Below are 16,347 nucleotides of genomic sequence, written 5' to 3' on the forward strand. Positions count from 1 at the left end.
GACCCTGGCCCCGAGCCAGACTCCCCACCTTGGGTGCTGCCCTGTCTCCCCATGGCGCACTGTTCCCATTCACCTGCACGGGAGGCACAAACCACACACAGACTGGGCCCTTGGAAACAGCCTCGTGTTTCCTACGAGCTCCAGGTGAGCTCAGTCTCTAGTCCACAGCACCTCTCCAGGCAACTGCCCACCACCACCAAACAGCCCCATGCTGCCCCACTAGGCCAGGGGAGCCCAGCACAGGCCCCTGCCCCAGCCACTGGGGTGGCCACACTCCCGGGCAGCCTGTGAACATGGCAGGGCAGCAGTGCCCATCGCACCAGCAGCAGCAGAGCCTGGCCTGTTGCCCCTGCCAGCTGTGCTCAGCCCACCCGGCACCACATTCCGCAGCCTCCGCCCAGCCCCGGCCACAGCAGTTCATTCCAAAATCTATCTGAGAATGTGGGACTAATAAATTAGAAGGCAGCAGCAGCCTCTGCAAGTCCAGCGCCTCCTGCCCGCGCCCACCACAGTGCTGCTGGCCCTGCTCTCCTGCAGTGCTGGTGCTGCTCCCACGCTGCCCAGCCACTCTGCTCCTCTCCCACTCCACACACTACCCCAGGCGGATGCGGAATGTGGCAATTTCCATGGGGTCCAGGTAGATGTTGGTGCTGTTGGAAGCCGTGCCCAGTGGATACATCAGCGTCAGTGAGGTGGGCTGCAGGGAGCCCAGCTCCAGCCCCTGGAACAGGCCTCCCAGGACCAGCTGGGGAGAGAGGAGGGAGAAGAGAGGAGGCCTGGGTGCTGCCTCTGGTGCCTGGGGCAGCACTGTGCCCAGGGCAGCCTGATATGTGGCATGCCAGCCGTGCTGAGGTCCAGCCTGGCTCTGACTCAGTGTGGGTGTGGGGCAGCCTAGCCCTACCTTGCCCTGGCTGGTAGTGCAGTTGAAGCCCAAGTTCTTGGCCTCCAGGCTGCAGTCAAAGCCTTTGCGGTGCAGAATCAGCGCTGCCTCGGTCGAGGGTAGTGAGTCGTCCTGGGGGAAGCCAGGGCGTGAGGCACAACAGTGCGGACAGCAGGGCAAGAGCCCCCCAGAGTCCTGTCACACCCAGGCTGTAGCTCACTTCTGCCTGCAACGTCCGCAAGTTAAGGATGTGGAAGTCGCAGGGGAGGGTGGTGGCAAGGGGCACGAAGGAGCGCAGGGCTGGCACGGCTGGCTTCTCCAGCGCCACCGGCATGACCAGGGCCTCGGCATTCAGGTGCATGGAGGTGATGTGGCTCAGCAGGGAGGGGAAGCTGATGGGGCGTTCGTCCTGCACCTGCCGAGGAGCACACGGGTCAGTATAGGCCTGGGGAGCCACGGGGCCAGGCAGAGCCTGGGCAGGGCCCACAGAACGAACCACTGCTCCAGCAGTGCCCCGAGACCAGGCACCTGCAGGCACAGGGCACCCAGAGCTGCCCCCACCCAGGCAGGACTCCCTTCCCCAGCACCCAAACAGGACCCCATCTAGCTGATGCTCAGACTATGGACCTGCTACGGGCCTGGCTAGGCTAGTGGCTAGCAGCTAGTGCACGAGACAGGGAGAGACAGCAGGGCCAGGCCGGCCATTACCTCAGGGCTGCCAGTCCTGGTGCCAGGGAAGCCCAAGGCTTTAAACATGGAGACCAGTTTGGAAAAGAAGCCGGAGCTCTGAATGGGTGACATGGCGCAAGCATAGAGGGCAGCGAGGGGATGGGACAAGAACACTCTGATTACAAGGGCAACGCAGCTCCACAGGGACAGATCCCACTGCACAGGTCCCACCCTCCTCGTGCCCCCTGCTCCGGGCCCATCCCTGCCTAGAGCCAGCACAATGGGACAGGAGGGGAGCAGATGCTGCATCCCATCACACGTGTGGCTTTCTGCAGGTGCCTCCACCCTGGTCCATCCCAAGGCAAGGCTGGGCATTCCCATCCTGTGGCCTCACAGCCCAGGCACCTTGTTGGCAGTGGTGCGGCGCTCCAGGAGGAGCCGGAATCGGTTGCAGGTTCGCTTGTTGTCCTTCAGCCCCTGGCCCAAGCCCCGGTTGTCATCCTGCATGAGGCGCCGGTCCAGGATCACCTCCAGCTGGCCTGTGAAGAGTGGGTCCCCATGCCCCAGGCTTTACCAGGAGCCAGCCACCCCCCATGGCATGGAGCTCCAGAGACAGCAGGACCAACGCACCCTGTGCCCAGCCTGCAGCACCCTCCTCCCCTACATCCCCTGGGGAGGGGAGCCCCAGCTCTACAGCAGGTCTCCAAGGCATAGGCCTCCAAGACACAGGCCTCCATCTCACCGCTGCGGAGGCTGGAGACTCCCAGGGCCTGGGCTGTGAGCAGCGTCAAGCGGCTCTGCATGTCCTGAATGTAGGCCATGGCAGGCATGGGGTAGAAGTTGGCCTGCAGCGGCAGCTTCCGCTGGTACCTGCGGGGCTGGATCTGTCAAGGGACAGAGGTCAGTGGCCAAAAGTCTCCCACAGTGCCCAGCGCTGGGTGTCGGGGAACTGTCCTGCTGTGGGCAGGTGCTGTCCCTCCCTAGGCTTCCACATACCTGGAAACCATTGAGGTCCGTGAAGAAGGTGGTGTCGCTCTCAATGTCGGTGCTGAAGCGCAGGGCCAGCTCCTTGTTGATGTGGTCACGGATGTCCACCAGGCAGGACACATCCAGGGACAGGCCCTCCACCCCTGCAGGTAGGCAGTGAGGGGCTGGGCCCCACAGGCAGCATTGCCCAGCACCACTGGGCCAGCGACACCCCGGCACCACCTCAGGATCTCACCTGGCACATTGTACAGCCGCACCATGGTCTGAACGTGCTCGTAGTAGCTGGCAACCTCTGAGAAGAGGGGTCCCTCCGTCACCCGCACCACTGGGGGGTTCTTGGGGGCATAGGGCTGGGAGGAAGGAGCGCTGTGCTAAGGCTGCTGCCTGAAGACAGTCCCGCAGGCACGGCTGCCAGCTGGCTAACAGGACAAACCCTATACCTTGGCTTCTCCATCAGGCAGGAAGAGATAGGCCCCACTTTTGTCCTTGGAGGTCCTGGTGCCGTAGACAAGGAACTCGCTGCTCACTCTGTGCCCCTGCTCCTCCCCAGCTCTGCGTATGCTCTGCGGGTGCGGGCCAGCACAGCCATGAATGCAGAAGGCAGCAGGGTGACCCCCTCCCCTCCTCCACTCCAGAGCCCCACATTCACCTGCAGCAGGCCCGAGTGCCCTGAGAAGCAGGCCTGCAGGTGCTGGTTCTCCAGGCAGAAGTCATCGGCAGCAGCCGGGAAGACTTGCAGGGGCACGGCCTCAGGCTTGCGCACAGGCAGGTCCCGACCGTGCAGGTACAGGCGCGTGGAGGACCTCAGCGTGGCATGGCCGTCCAAGGACCTGTGCAGCTGCAGCACACGCAGCCCCAGCGCGGGCAGGCGGGCCAGCACAGACACCTGCAGGCAGTATGGGGACCTGAGCCAGCCCCCGTGCCTGGGGACGGACTGGGAGTCAGTCGGGCAAAGGCCCCCCCCTCTACTGAGGGGAGACGTGTGTGGGGGCCTGGTGGTTTGACAGCTGTGGGAGCTTGTGTTGTGGGGCAGGGACAGAGCAGGGCTGACAGAGTATCCTGGCAGTATGCAGGGATGGGAGGCTGGCATACATGGTATGTGCAGGCTGAGGATGGGGCAGGCAGTGTCATCGGGGCATCCTGTACCTGGTAGACGTCAGGAACCACTTCGGTGGCGGAGCTCCAGGTTGCACTGAGCTGGAAGGGCAGGGGCCGACCCTCCTCGGAGAGCACGTGCACATGCGGGGAGTCCACCAGCATCGTCACCACACTCAGGCGTTCCTGCTCCAGAGGGTTGAACACCACCAGGAACCTGCAGGGGGTCACCCAGGGATGGCATCCCAGCCCCACCGCATCCCAGATGCCCAATGCCCCACACTACCCACAGGTTCACTGCATCCACCCATAGCTTCACAGCATCCCAGATACTCCATCACTGCCTCTCCACAGCCCCACAAGTCCCTAAAGCAAGGCATGAGGCCCTACCGGGGTGAGGTGTCCAGTTTGACCACTGTCTTCTCCGGGAGGGAGTCCTGGCTGGGGCGCGTGTCATCCTGGGGAGAGGAGCAGTGAGAGTTGGGGTATGCCCACACCCTGCCAGCTGGGCCCAGAACACAGGCACAGGCTGGGGCCCTTTCCCCAGCCACGCCTGCATAGAGTTGTGCTCCTGAGGGCATGGGGACAGCATAATGAGGTCCAGGGAGCCAGGGGCAGGCACTGCTCACCATGCTGAGGAAGGGCGCAGCAGGGTCATGGTGATATGTGTCCTTGTCCCCCAGCACAAGGAAGTGTGCAGCGTTGATGATGACGCGCTTCAGGTTGGTAAGGGAGTGGAGCAGCCTGGGGCACAGGCAGAGTGAGCCACCCAGGGCCATTCAGCCACCCAACACCCCCCACCTCTCCCCAGCAGAGGAGCCCCAAAAGACCCCTACACCCAGCCGCACTCACAGCCCTGAGCCCACCAGCCCCTCCCTGACAGGCTCTGAGGGTGCTCCAGCCCCCACACACACCGGACTCCGTAGTCCACAGCTACAGCCTCCTTGGCAGTGCCAGTGATGGCGTCGTGGTGCTGGAAGAGGCCCAGGTTGCGTCGGGCGTTGCTCAGCAGGGCGTAGTCGGAGAGCGGGTACCTGCCGTCGGCACTGGCATGGCGGGCGTGGGCGAGTGCCAGGCTGTACAGGATCTCTGCCCCCCTGCACAGGGACAGGGTCACAGAGGAGCTCTGTCCCTGTGCCCCAGTGCTGCGGGGGCTGGCCTGGACGTGCCGGTGGGGGCACACACTCCCCTGGGACTGGGCAAGGGTTTGGCACTGCCTGGCAATGCACCGCAGTGCATTGGTGGCTGGTGCAGACCTGGGGGCTGCTGGAGCTCCCAGATGCTGCCTAATCATCCCTCACCCACGCCCTGCACACCCCCCATGCTCCACAGCCCAGTCTGCTGCCCCTCACCGGAGGTGGGCCTCTAGCACCCGGTCCAGGCTCTTGTAGAACGGCCGGGAGGTGTAGTATCCCGTCCAGTAGTGGTCCTCCCGGTCAGCATAGGAGAAGAAATCCCCAGTCAGCACTGGGAACCCAGGCGGCCTCATCCCCGGCACAATGCCCATCTTCTTATACAGGGCATCAAAGTAGTCAGAGAGCGTCCCAAACTGCGCCTGCAGGACAGCACGTGGCCCTGAGCCAGGGCTCCCATCAACTCTCCCAGCACTGCCCACCCTCTGGCTACACTCTGTGGTGGCCTCCTGGTGCCCCCAGCCCCACTGAAGATCCTCGCACGTACCTGGACGTGGAGGTCGGGCCGGGAATTGAGGAAGTCGAAGATGCGCTGGTAGTTGAGGAACTGGGCGTCCCACTCCTGCGGCTTGTCGTATCGGAAGTCATCTCCCAGGGGCACCAGGAGCACCTTGCTGCGGTACAGCTTGGACTTCTTGCGGTACTGGTCCAGCAGCAGCTGGGCTCTGCATGGGGGCCGAGGCATGAGACTGGCCCTGGATAGGCCAGCGGGCTGGGAGCCATGTGCCCCTGCCACACTCACCGCTCCGCCACGTTGGCATCGGTGATGGCACGGGGAGGAACCTTCCAGGGGCAGTTGATTCGGCCTCCAGGCAGGCGCTTGAAGTCAAACTGGCAGCAGATCTTGGGGTCTGGCCCACAGGTGTGGGGCACATCGTAGCTGTAGAAGGGCATCATGTGGCAGAAGATGTCAGTGCTGGTGTCTGGATCTGTAGGACCAAGGACAGGTGAGCACCAGCAATGGCTCTCCCTTGCCTGTCCCCGAGCAGGGGGTTCCAAGGACAGCTGTCGGACAGAGCAGAGTTGGAGCCCAGAGGACACAGCAGCCTCCCTCAGCATGCTGGGCACAGAGGCAGATGGGCAGTCACCCTGGGGCTGTCCCATGGGGCAGAGCCATCGCCTCCTGGCGCTCAGCTCATCTGCACAGTAAAGTGGCTGGTAGCCATTCCCTGCTGCCACTTGCCCTACAGGGCCCCTTCTGCCGTCCCCTCCTGGCAGCCTCTCACCCCACGTCTGTCTCCACATAAACTCCAGGTTCTGGGTGGCAGCAAAGTGCTTCTTGATGGCATAGTGCACACGCTGGATGAGCATGGCCGTCAGGTTGGAGCGCTTCAGCAGGTAGGGCATGGTGGAGCTGTACCCAAAGGGGTCCACGGCCCAGCCCGACCGCGGTGTCACACCTGGAGGCACAGAGACCTGTCAGCCCGTGCTGAGCCAGCATCACCTCCTGTGAGGAGGATCCTGCCAGGGCCAGGGTGCCAGTCAGCATTGTGCTCCTCCTGCTCAGCACCCACTCTGCTCTCACCAATGTTCTTCTCTAGCCACTGGTGCCCCTCGATCAGCTGGTCAATCATGGCGAAGTAGTGGGAATTGGCCTCGTCGGGCATCACCCAGCCACCTGTCACCATCTCCAGCTGCCCATTGCCCACCAGCCTGTGAGGGGGACACCCGAGATGTGACCAGAGTCCCACGTGAGCCACATGTCCATGGCAGAGATCCCCTGCCTTTAGCCACCTGGGGCCCACCCACAGCCCCCACAGCCACTGCTGCCATTCCTCACTACCCATGCTGACTTCACACAGAGACACATCCCTCCACAGCTCAGTGCCAGCCAAGGCCCCTGCCAGAGCGCATTCCCACATAGGACAACACCCTCTGCTATGTCCTCCATCCCTAGCTCTCTCAGGGCAGGGGGCTGACAAGGGGGCCCTGTCCCACTATACAGTCCTGCCCTCCAGGTCTCCCACAACTCCAAGGGTGCCCTGGGCCTTGCACTCAAGTTTCTCAGCCCAATGAGCACAGGCAGAGGCACAGGGTGAGACCTGCCTCCCCCAGCCCTCAGTCCTTACTGCAGAGACCCTGGTGCTGGCAGCACCCAGCTCTCACCCCTCACTGCAGTGGCTCTGACATCTGGTGGCACTGGGAGGCTGCTGGCAGTGCCAGAGCACCCCATGGTGAGCAGTGCAGGGCCCACGGTTGCTGCACTGCAGTCAGGGCAGCCTTCCTGTCCCCAGGGCTCTTTCCTGCCCTACCTGCGCACTGCAGCCCGCTTCTGGGCACTGATGTTGTCCCACCACTTGGAAAAGAAGGAGATCTCGGACCAGATGAAGCGTCGGCGTGGGTCCTCCTGCATCTTCAGCACCATGCTGTTGAGGATGTGCTGCGTTTGGTCATAGTAGTACTTGTCGAAGGTCTTGATCCAGCCTAGCAGCACAGCTGGGGGTCACTGTGGGGGCCCAGCCCTTCCCTGCCAGCACTATGCGGCAGCAGGGGCTGGGCCAGCCCTTCCCCTCCTCTGCTGCTCACCTGGGTCATTGTGGGAGTGCGGCACCACAAACACCTGCAGAGGTTCCATGTCCCACTCGTTGGGCTCATAGGTGATGTCGAAGCCCTGCTTCCAGACACCGCCATCCTGGTTGTCAAAGGGCAGCAGGGAGTACACAGCCAGCATCTGTGGGTGGGAGGCAGGGCTGAAAGATCCCCAAAAGAGTAGAGCCAGGACCCCACAGACACCCAGGTATGGACCCCCTGTGGTAGCAGAGCCACCAGCCCCTCACCTGCAGGTCTGGGCTCTGTCCCTTGCCCCCCAGGGCGAACTGGCAGTCCTGTGGGGACACGGAGAGGAAACTTGGACGACTCTCAGGGGGCAGCACCCAGGAGCCATTTGGGGGGTGATGGGGCAATGCCGGCTGCCCCTCTGCATGGGCCGTCAGCTCCAGCACCGAGTCCTTGATGTGGCTGATGATCTCATGGTTCTCCTCCAGCAGCTGTTCCAGCTGCTCGATGCGGTTCTGTAGCACTGAGATCTGGCTCTGGGGGGACAGAGGCCACGGTAAGAGCCAGGAGGTCATCCAGAGCTATGGGGAGCCAGCCTTGCCCCTGGCAGCCGAATGGTGGGAGGCCAGGGCTGGCTCCCCATGAATTTCCCTGGCTGAATGTCCCTGTTTGTCATCCCATGGCCCCTCTCACCCACCCCAACCCCCTCAAACTCACCCTGGGGAAGTTGCCCCCACTCTGGTGTCGTGCAGGGTCGTGCTGTACCCGGTCCAGCATCAAGTAGAGGGAGAAGACGGCCACGCAGAAGATGGCAGCTCCACACACTGTCACCTGCTTCTTCAGCTTCATCACGAAGGGATGGAGGGACTCACCTGCGCCGGGATACGGGGAGGGGGGCACACGTCGGACGGCGCAACCCCCCACCGCGGCCTCCCGCCTCCTTCTCCGAGCACCCTCCCCGCGTCCTACTTGGCTTAATCCGGTGCTGAGTATTTATAGCTGCGGATGGGGCTGGGGAAGGGGCCAGGGCCGGGACAGGCCGCGCGGCCCCGCCGAGCCGGGCAGCGCCCGGGGCCGCCGCGCTGCAGCCCCGCGGGCCGGGCCGGGGAGGGACCGGGGAGGGACCGGGGAAGGCCAGGCCGGTGCCGGCGGGGACACCGCGGGCGCTCCGCTCTTACCCCGGGCGGCTCCGCGGCCCGACCCCGCTCCTCACATCGCCCGCCCGGGCCCGCCGGGATGGGCCAGGCCAGGCCAGGCCCCGCCCGCCGCTCCGCCCCCGAGCGCGGCCCCGGGGGAGGCGGTACCGGAGCGCGGCCGGGCCGGGCGCCCCGCGGAGCGCCGGGGTCGGCACGGCCCGGACCCACCCACGAGCTGGCCGCCCTCCCAGCCGCGGGGCCGAGCTGAGATGCCGCTGCCTTATCCCTGTCCCCTGTCCCAGTGCCCTGTCCCATTCCACCACCCCATTGTGCCCTGTCCCAGTGACCCGTCCCAGTACTCCCCATCCCAATGACCCGTCCCAGTACTCCCCATCCCAGTGCCCTGTCCAAGTGCACCCTGTCCTGGTGCCCCACCCTGGTACTTCATTCTGGTGCTCTATCTCGGTGCACTCTGTCCCCGTGTGCCCTGTCCTGGTATCCCGTCCTGGTGCATCTTTACGGTGCTCCATCCCAGTGTCTCGTCTCTCAGTGCCCCATCCCAGTGCAGTACAGACCCATATCCCCTCACAGACTCCAGACACGCAGCTGTTTATTGAGCAGGATGAAGCCGGGCAGGAGCTGCATGTGCTGTGACCTCCACCCAGGGCATGCGGGAGCCTCTGGAAAAGGAAAGGGGCACAGGCACCCACAGCTGCACCACAGCACGTGCTGCCCAGGCAGGGTTCTGCTGTGCCCCCAGGCACTGCCATGGGATGGATCCAGGGGCTCCGTCACTGCCCAAGGGAGGGACACTGCTGCGGGATTGATCCAGGGCCCCTGGTGCCCCCATCAACGGTGCCTCTTGCGGATGGCAATGAGGTCCTGGTGGATGGTGCTGAAGCTGGGCCGCTTGTGGGGGTCATACTCCCAGCAGTGCTGCATCAGCTGGTACACCTCCTCAGGGCACTGCTCGGGGCGGTCCAGCCGCACACCTGAGGTAACAGGGATGGGAACATGGCAGCCTGGACCACCAGTCCCTCACCCCCCACAGCCCCATCTAGCCCTCCCATGGGCACAGCTCTACAGTGGATCTGCTGTGCTGGACCCACAGCTCACAGTGGCCCTTGGGAGCCAGCCTTGGCTGTGTCCCCTACCCTGCTCCACTGCCTCCCGTGTCTGCTGGTTGCTGAGGTTGGCATAGGGGATGGCACCCAGGCTGAAGGCTTCCCACAACAGGATCCCAAAGCTCCAGACATCGCTCTCCGAGCTGTATCGGCCTGGGGACATGGAGCAGGATGAATGGTGGCAGCTGTCACCACTGACTGGTTGTGCCTTCACTCCTGAGGGCTGGGGTACTTTGGATCTCTGCCTCCCTCCCCAGGATCAGGCGCATGGGAGTGGGACAGTGCTGGACTCCTGGCTCCCAGCTGAGCTGTGGGGTACCAAGCTGTGCCCAGCACCATCCCATACCATAATTGAGTGCTTCAGGGGCCGTCCACTTGACAGGGATCTGCTTCATCCCCCCTGTGGAGGCATAGATGCCATCCTCCTCCTCCCGTGACATCCCAAAATCACTGATCTTCAGGGTGTTCCTCTCCGTCACCAGGCAGTTGCGAGCAGCCAGGTCCCTGTGGCGGCCCCAAGCCATCAGCCGTGCACCCGGCTGTTCCTGGGGCTCCAGGACAGTGAGGGTTCCGGAGCTCTCCCTGCCTTGCCAGGGCCCACCTGTGGATGCAGTGCTTGCTCTCCAGGTACTCCATGCCAGCAGCAGCATTCTCTGTCATCCTGACCAGCTCCTTCACCCGGAGATGGGGCCCCTCGCTGCGCAGGAAGCTCAGGAAGTCCCCCCCTGCACCCGGATTGTGGAGCTGGTGGGTGCCTGGGCACACCCATATGGGCTGGGGGGCTGTGGGTCAGAGCCACTCACCCTGCACCAGCTCCATGACAATGTAAATGGGCTGTTTCTGTGTGCAGACACCAATGAGCCGCACAATGTTCGGGTGCCTGTACTGCTTGAGGATCCTGCGGGGACAAGGATGAGCACCGCAGTTGTGTGTGAGCCCAGCTGCCTCAGGCACAGGCCACCCAGTACCAACTCCAGGGTGCTCTACCGAGCTGGCTCAGGGATACAGCCCTCAGCACATCCCCTGCTGCAGACCCAGCAGGGTTGAATAGCCCCAAGGATGGATAGACAGGACGAGACAAGCACACTGGCTGCACAGACCTGGCTTCCTGAAGGAACTTGGCCTTGAGCTCAGGCGGGAGGTTTTCCCGGCAGGATTTCACAGCCACAGCGGTGTTGTCAGCACGCAGGCGGCCACTGAACACCTCCCCAAAGTTACCCTGCCGAGACACAGGTACACTGGCTCAGCTCACCATGTGGCCCAAGGAAAACCCTGTTCTTCTGTAGACCCCTGTGGGGACAGCTGGGCCCTCCCCTACACCCCACAGCACCTCGACTCACCCGGCCAATGCGCTCCCCCAGCAACACGTCTTCGTGGTTGAGCACCCATTTGTCCTGCAGCAAGCAACACTGGTGAGCTGTCCCCCAACCCACATCTCCCTGCAGCCCCCTCTCAGACAGCCCCAGAGGGGATCCCCAGACCTCAGGGTCCCCCAGGCCTTAGTCCCCCCATCTAGCTGGAGAAGCATGCCTGGGGCCCCCAGCCAAGCCCTGGGAAGACGAAGGGGTCAGGCAGGGCTGCCCCTGCTCAGGGGGCCAGTCCCCCTTCCCGCTGCCTGTGTCACCTTGGGTACAGCCCTGGCCAGGACGATGCCACTCTTGCGGGTGATGGGCTGCTGGCTCTGCAGGAGGTGCTGGATGAGCAGCGGGATGGTGGGGAAACTGTCCCCCTCCAGTCGGAACATGTTCTGCAGGAAGGGCGTCTGAGGAGTTGTGCCCAGCGGGGACCCCTGCCTGCTCACGTGGGGTTACCCTGGCCTTCCCCCCCCCGCCCATGATCACTCACATCGGCAGCCTGGATGATGAAATGCCGGGGCTGCCCATCCCACAGCACGCTGAGCACATACTCCTGCTTGCCCTGGCTCTCCCGCACCAGGAAGTCCCCACTGCAGGTCAGCAGCTCCTGCACCTCCGAGCGTGGGATGGCCCCGTGATACCAGACCTGCTGGCACAGCGGCTTCTGCACCTCCGGGATCAGGGGCACGGGGGGGGGCAGCTGGAAAGAAACAGGGTGAGCCCAGCCATGTCCGTCCCTGAGTCGTGCCAGAGGTTGGCAGCAGTGGTGCCCGGAAGCTGTGCCCGGGGTAGAGCTGGACGAGAGTCTGGAAGGGCTGGAACAGGGAGGGGAGGGGGCTGTGAGGCCAGAGGGGAGGGGGGCAGAAGGGCCAGCTGGGTGGAGAGCAGGGTGACTGGAGGTGCCCAGGGACTCACCGAGTACTTGGGGCTGAAGATACCCGTGATGTGGTTCTTGAGGGTCTCTAGAGCACTGGCCCCACTTCGCTCCTGCTCCTGGGGGAGGTACAAGCTGTGCGCCAGCTGGGGAGGGCCCCATCCCCGCCACTCCCAGGGCATGGGAGGCAGGACTCACCGTGGAGGAGACAGACTGCCGGTCCTCTGGCACAGGCAGGGCAGGCAGGGGCTCTCTGGCCCCCAGCTCTGCCAGCTTCCCTGCCAGCATGTCCCGCTGTGCCTGCAGCTTGGCCTGGGTGCAGAGGCAGCCCTCGAGCTGCTGCTGTGCCTCGAGCAGCCCCTGCCGCCTGCTCAGCAAGTGCACCCTGGGGAGGGGACAGGGTGGTCAGCACCCGCCGCCCTGGCCCCTTGCTCCCCCTCCACTGCACCTCACCGCTTCCCAGGGCTCCAGCCCTGCTCCTCTTCATGGATCTCTGCATTCAGCTCCCACACCTGCTGTTCCTTGCTGCTTACAGCCTCCATGGCAGCCGCCAGCTCCTCCTCGACTGACGTCAGGCTGCAAGAGACACATGCCAGCATGCTGAGCCCCTGCTCCTAACCTGCCCCTTGCCTGTGGCCAACTCCACTCACCAGTGCTGGACGCTCTCAAGGGTCAGCTCATTCAGCTGCAGTTCCCCTGGTGCCAGGCTCTCTGTCTCCTCCAGCAGGCTCTCATCAAAGGACACAGTTGGTGGCACCTCGGAGTCATACCTGTGGACACCCAGTATGGCTCTGCCTCCATCTGCTCTGTGCTGGCTGCCAGCAACTGTGGGTGGCAGGGCCGTGCCCGGCAGAGAGGCTGCGGCTGCACAGGGCCGTACTGGTGGCTCTGGATGAAGCTGCTGTACTCAGTGGCAGGGTTGATGGCCTCGATGGCACCGGCAATCTCATGGTGAATGGCAAGAACGTCCTCCTGTACCAGGCTGCTGATGCTGCAGTACTCCCCAAGGATCTCCTTTCTGCAAGAGCACTGCTGGTTCTGGGGAACCATGGGGGTGTCCAGGGGTTGGCAGTGGGGTGAAGGGCTGGCAGGGGGGTGCAAGATGGGGAGTGGGGCATGGGATGGGCAGTGGGAAACAGGACAAGCAGCAGGGGGGGCAGGAATCTTACAGGATGAGGACCATCTCCTGCTGCAGGTTGTAGAGGGACTGGTGCAGGCTGGGCAGCACCCGCTGGTAGTAGTGCTGGTGGTGCAGTGCAGCTGCCTGCACGGCCAGCACATATTGGTTGTGCAGGGCATAGAGCTTCCAGAGGCTGCGCACATACTTCTCCTTTGCCTTGTCCCGCTCTTTGTCTGTGGGGAGAGGCCGTGGAAAACACCAACCACCAGCACACCACCAGTCCCAGCATTGCAGCACATCAGTGAGGGGCAAGAACACCTGGCAGGGCTGGGGCAGGGGCCAGGGGCTGTCGAGCTGGGAGAGGGTCCCAGGGCAGGCAGGGCAACCAAGGCTGGGGCAGTTACACTATGACCAGGGATGCTCCTGAATCACAGTGTGGTTTCCCAAAGCCTCTGGACTTTTGCCTATCTCCTTGGGGGCCAGGCTGGGCTCTCCCCATGCTGCCCACCCCAAGAGTCCCCACCCGCTCCAGGCTGGGCCATGATTCCCACAGGGTGCAGGATGCTCCAGCCATACTTGGCCCACAAGGGGAGCTGGGAGGGGATGCAGTGGGATGGAGCTGAGGGCCAGGCTGGCACCTTTGCTGGCCTCCTGGTACTTGCGTTTGGCCTGGGCGCTGTCACGTGCCAGGCTGCGGTACTGCGCCTTCAGCTTCTCCATCTCCTGCTGTGTCGTCTGGGGAGGGACACGGTCAGGGAGCGGGGCCAGGCCACGGCCTCACTCCCCCGCTGGCCCCCACATACCCTGGTGTACTCCTGGCTGAGCAGCTGCCACTGCTCACTGAAGGTCTTGCGCAGCTGCTGCTTGTCGCGGATGAGCAGGCTCAGCTTGGCCAGCGGCCCTGCCACCAGCTCCTCTGCGTGCTGCCGCAGGATCTGGCTCAGCGTCTCTGTCCGGCTTGCCAGCACCCACCAGGTCTGTGGGATGCCAGCACATCAGGAAAAGTGTGGGGACAGCACCCTCCAGCACCACACCAGGCTCTGCAAAGCATGCTCCTGCTCTGGGGCATCCCTACCTTCTCCATCTGGCCACCACGGTCACCACGGAGCTGCCCAGTGCCCTCCTGCTTCTCCAGCTGGGAGAACATGTGGTGCAGCATCCCTGCGTACTCCCGGTCGCTCTTGGCACGCTGCGACATCCACTTCTTCATCAGCTCCAGGAGACGCAGCTCCCCGTCCTGCAGCCGCAGCAGCGCGCTGTGCCCCCGCGGGCACCACAGCTCCGGCCCGAAACCCATGGCACCACCGGCTGGGTGGGGGGAGGCTGTGGGGTGCCAGGCCAGGCTGAGTCACGGCTGCTGCCCTGCACTGCCTGCACCAGTGGCCAGGGCCCTTTGTCTCTCACACCCTCCCGCCTCGTTGCCTGGCCTGAGTGGCAGGGCAGACCCTCCAAGCCCCCTACAATCAGCCTTGCAAAGTGCATTCAAAGCAGTGGGGTGAGCGCTCCAAGCCCTGTGGGAGCTGGAGCCTGCAGGGACAGTGCCAGGGAGGAGGAAGTGTGGGGTGAGACACAGCAGTGTCACCTCTGCTGCGTGTGGGGCTGCTCCCGAGGGCAGCACAGCTGTGCCCCCCACTCCAGCTGGGCACCAGTCCCTGTGCCTGTGCTGCCTGTTGGCACTGCCACCCCTGTGCCTGCAGTGTGGAAGCTCCCAGGGACCAGGACACAACTGGGAAGCTGGTGAGAGCAGGACAGGGTGCTGAGCCCCAAAGGAAAGTGCTGAGCCTGGACATGCCTCAGCAGCCGGGACTCCAGCATGGCCATTGGGAGCCAATTTGGGAAGCAGCTGGGAGCCAAACCAGTCCCAGCAGTGGTCCTGGGGTGCTCTGCCCCTTGGCAAGAGCACAGCAGGAGCAGGAGAATGCTGGGGCACCTCCCTGCGCAGGGCAGGATGTCCCCTGGCACAGCCCTTGACCCTGCCGAGAGCCAGGGCCTAGAACCCCCCTGCCCTACAAAGGTATCCCCCGTCCCTGCCAGCCCCCTGCTGGGGCACAGGCCCTCCAACCTGCGTCTGCTGTGAGGTCCCCGCCGTGGGGCTGCTGCTGGCGTCCTGCTGGAACCCGGGCTGGCGTGGTCTTGACCCCGTGCAGCTCCAGCTCGTGGGGAGGAACAGGAAACCCGGGGCTGACCATACAGCCATTGCGAGATTTCCTGTGCTTCCTCCCCTCCCTGCCAGTCCCTGCACCCACGGCCAGCACTGGCTCATGGCTGTGCTGCAGCTGGGCAGCTCCCAGCCCCGTCGCCCCTCTCAGCTGCTTCCCACCAGGTCCTGGCACCATCAGGGTCCAGCCCTGTGTACTCAGGGCTCTACTACCACCGTGGAGCCTCCACTGAGCCCTGATCTGCGAGGGTCCCACCCAGCAAAGCCCCCTCAGCCATGCCTGGTCCTGTCTGGCCCACAGCCTTGCTCCATGCCTCTGCATCCCCAAGAGGCTGCAGGACGTGGGGGTTCCCCAGGGCTCTGTGCAGTCCCACTGAAGGGTGGCCACCCTGTCACCACCCCCAAGCCTGGCCCACATGACTGGGGAAAGCCTCAGGACAGAGCACCACCAGTGCCACTGCCAAGTGCCACCACATATCTCCATTGCTGGCACAACCCAGGTCAGCTCCACTCTGCTCAGCCTGGACACTGCCTGGGTGTTTTGGGCTGAGCCCCCCGCTGTGCCCAGCAGGGAGGCCCCAGCTCCAGAAGGGTGTCATGGTCACTTGCAGGACACTGTAAGACCAATTCCACTTTTAGAGGAAGTCAGGAAAAAAGTGTGTCAGGCAGGAGCTTTGCTGACTTGCCTTCCCGGCTGAGCAATGTGGGATGGTCATGCCATCCCTGAGCAGGTCCATGGTAGCCAGGGGCTGCCACGGTGATGCTTCTCCCATCCCCAGCATCCTCCCGGGGGTGCACGGGTTCCCTCCCTGCCTGTGCCACGCTTCCCTGGAAGCCCCGAATGCTGCCCGCCCCCAGCCCGGCCTCGCGCGAAGAGGAAGAGCAGGGTGAGCTGCAGAAGAGGAAGAGCAGGGTGAGCGCGCTGCCGTCCCTGCACGCCGCGGGGAACTCGCTCCCGACCACAGGAAGCCGCTGTGGCACAGCAAGGCCGAGAGGCTCCACAGAGAGGAGCTGCCTCTGCGACCAAGCGCTGCCCCGACAGGCCCTCCTGTGGGGGACGGGACCCTGCAGGGAGCTTGGGGAGGCTGAGGTGGGCTGTGTCTGCAGCTTGGCCACGGCACGAGCGGGTCCCACGTCCAGCCTGCCCATCCCTACACCAGGGGCACCGTGCTCCAGCTGCAGGCTGCTGCAAGACACGGGGGCTGCAGCTGATCCCCAGGCTGCAGGGGAGTCTCAGCCTGCACGCTGTGGGAAGAGGTG

General features: G+C 64.1%; 2 protein-coding genes across 6 annotated transcripts; both read right to left on the reverse strand.

The window, feature by feature from the left end:
* Positions 1-108: 108 nt before the first annotated feature.
* Positions 109-8,618, reverse strand: MAN2A2 (mannosidase alpha class 2A member 2). 5 transcript variants are annotated; one of them, XM_064669394.1, is made up of 24 exons: positions 8,499-8,618; positions 8,038-8,192; positions 7,602-7,856; positions 7,351-7,495; positions 7,077-7,248; positions 6,350-6,477; positions 6,051-6,224; positions 5,567-5,753; positions 5,312-5,489; positions 4,984-5,186; positions 4,546-4,728; positions 4,261-4,375; positions 4,022-4,089; positions 3,683-3,848; positions 3,186-3,422; positions 2,977-3,099; positions 2,772-2,886; positions 2,546-2,679; positions 2,292-2,433; positions 1,955-2,088; positions 1,589-1,666; positions 1,101-1,295; positions 902-1,012; positions 431-745 (listed from the first exon to the last, which is right to left on the reverse strand). In XM_064669394.1, exons 2-24 carry the CDS (start codon positions 8,167-8,169, stop codon positions 593-595), a joined length of 3,528 nt encoding a protein of 1,175 aa, XP_064525464.1. In that variant the 5' UTR covers positions 8,170-8,192; positions 8,499-8,618; the 3' UTR covers positions 431-592. The 5 variants fall into 5 exon arrangements, with proteins under 5 accessions (XP_064525466.1, XP_064525464.1, XP_064525465.1 ...); XM_064669395.1 differs by lacking the exon at positions 8,499-8,618 and adding an exon at positions 8,290-8,396; XM_064669396.1 differs by lacking the exon at positions 1,589-1,666 and having other exon boundaries at positions 109-745.
* Positions 8,619-8,911: 293 nt separating this feature from the next.
* Positions 8,912-16,019, reverse strand: FES (FES proto-oncogene, tyrosine kinase). The gene is made up of 19 exons (XM_064669417.1): positions 14,992-16,019; positions 14,005-14,252; positions 13,733-13,906; positions 13,568-13,664; positions 12,979-13,162; positions 12,690-12,827; positions 12,460-12,579; positions 12,263-12,385; positions 12,008-12,194; positions 11,851-11,928; positions 11,426-11,635; positions 11,205-11,327; positions 10,921-10,974; positions 10,681-10,799; positions 10,384-10,478; positions 10,182-10,305; positions 9,927-10,084; positions 9,611-9,733; positions 8,912-9,448 (listed from the first exon to the last, which is right to left on the reverse strand). Exons 1-19 carry the CDS (start codon positions 15,569-15,571, stop codon positions 9,306-9,308), a joined length of 3,078 nt encoding a protein of 1,025 aa, XP_064525487.1. The 5' UTR covers positions 15,572-16,019; the 3' UTR covers positions 8,912-9,305.
* Between the last annotated feature and the right edge of the window lie 328 nt (positions 16,020-16,347).

Source organism: Pseudopipra pipra, chromosome 12, assembly GCF_036250125.1.
Source record: "Pseudopipra pipra isolate bDixPip1 chromosome 12, bDixPip1.hap1, whole genome shotgun sequence".
In the NCBI taxonomy this organism is placed as follows: Eukaryota; Metazoa; Chordata; class Aves; order Passeriformes; family Pipridae; genus Pseudopipra; species Pseudopipra pipra.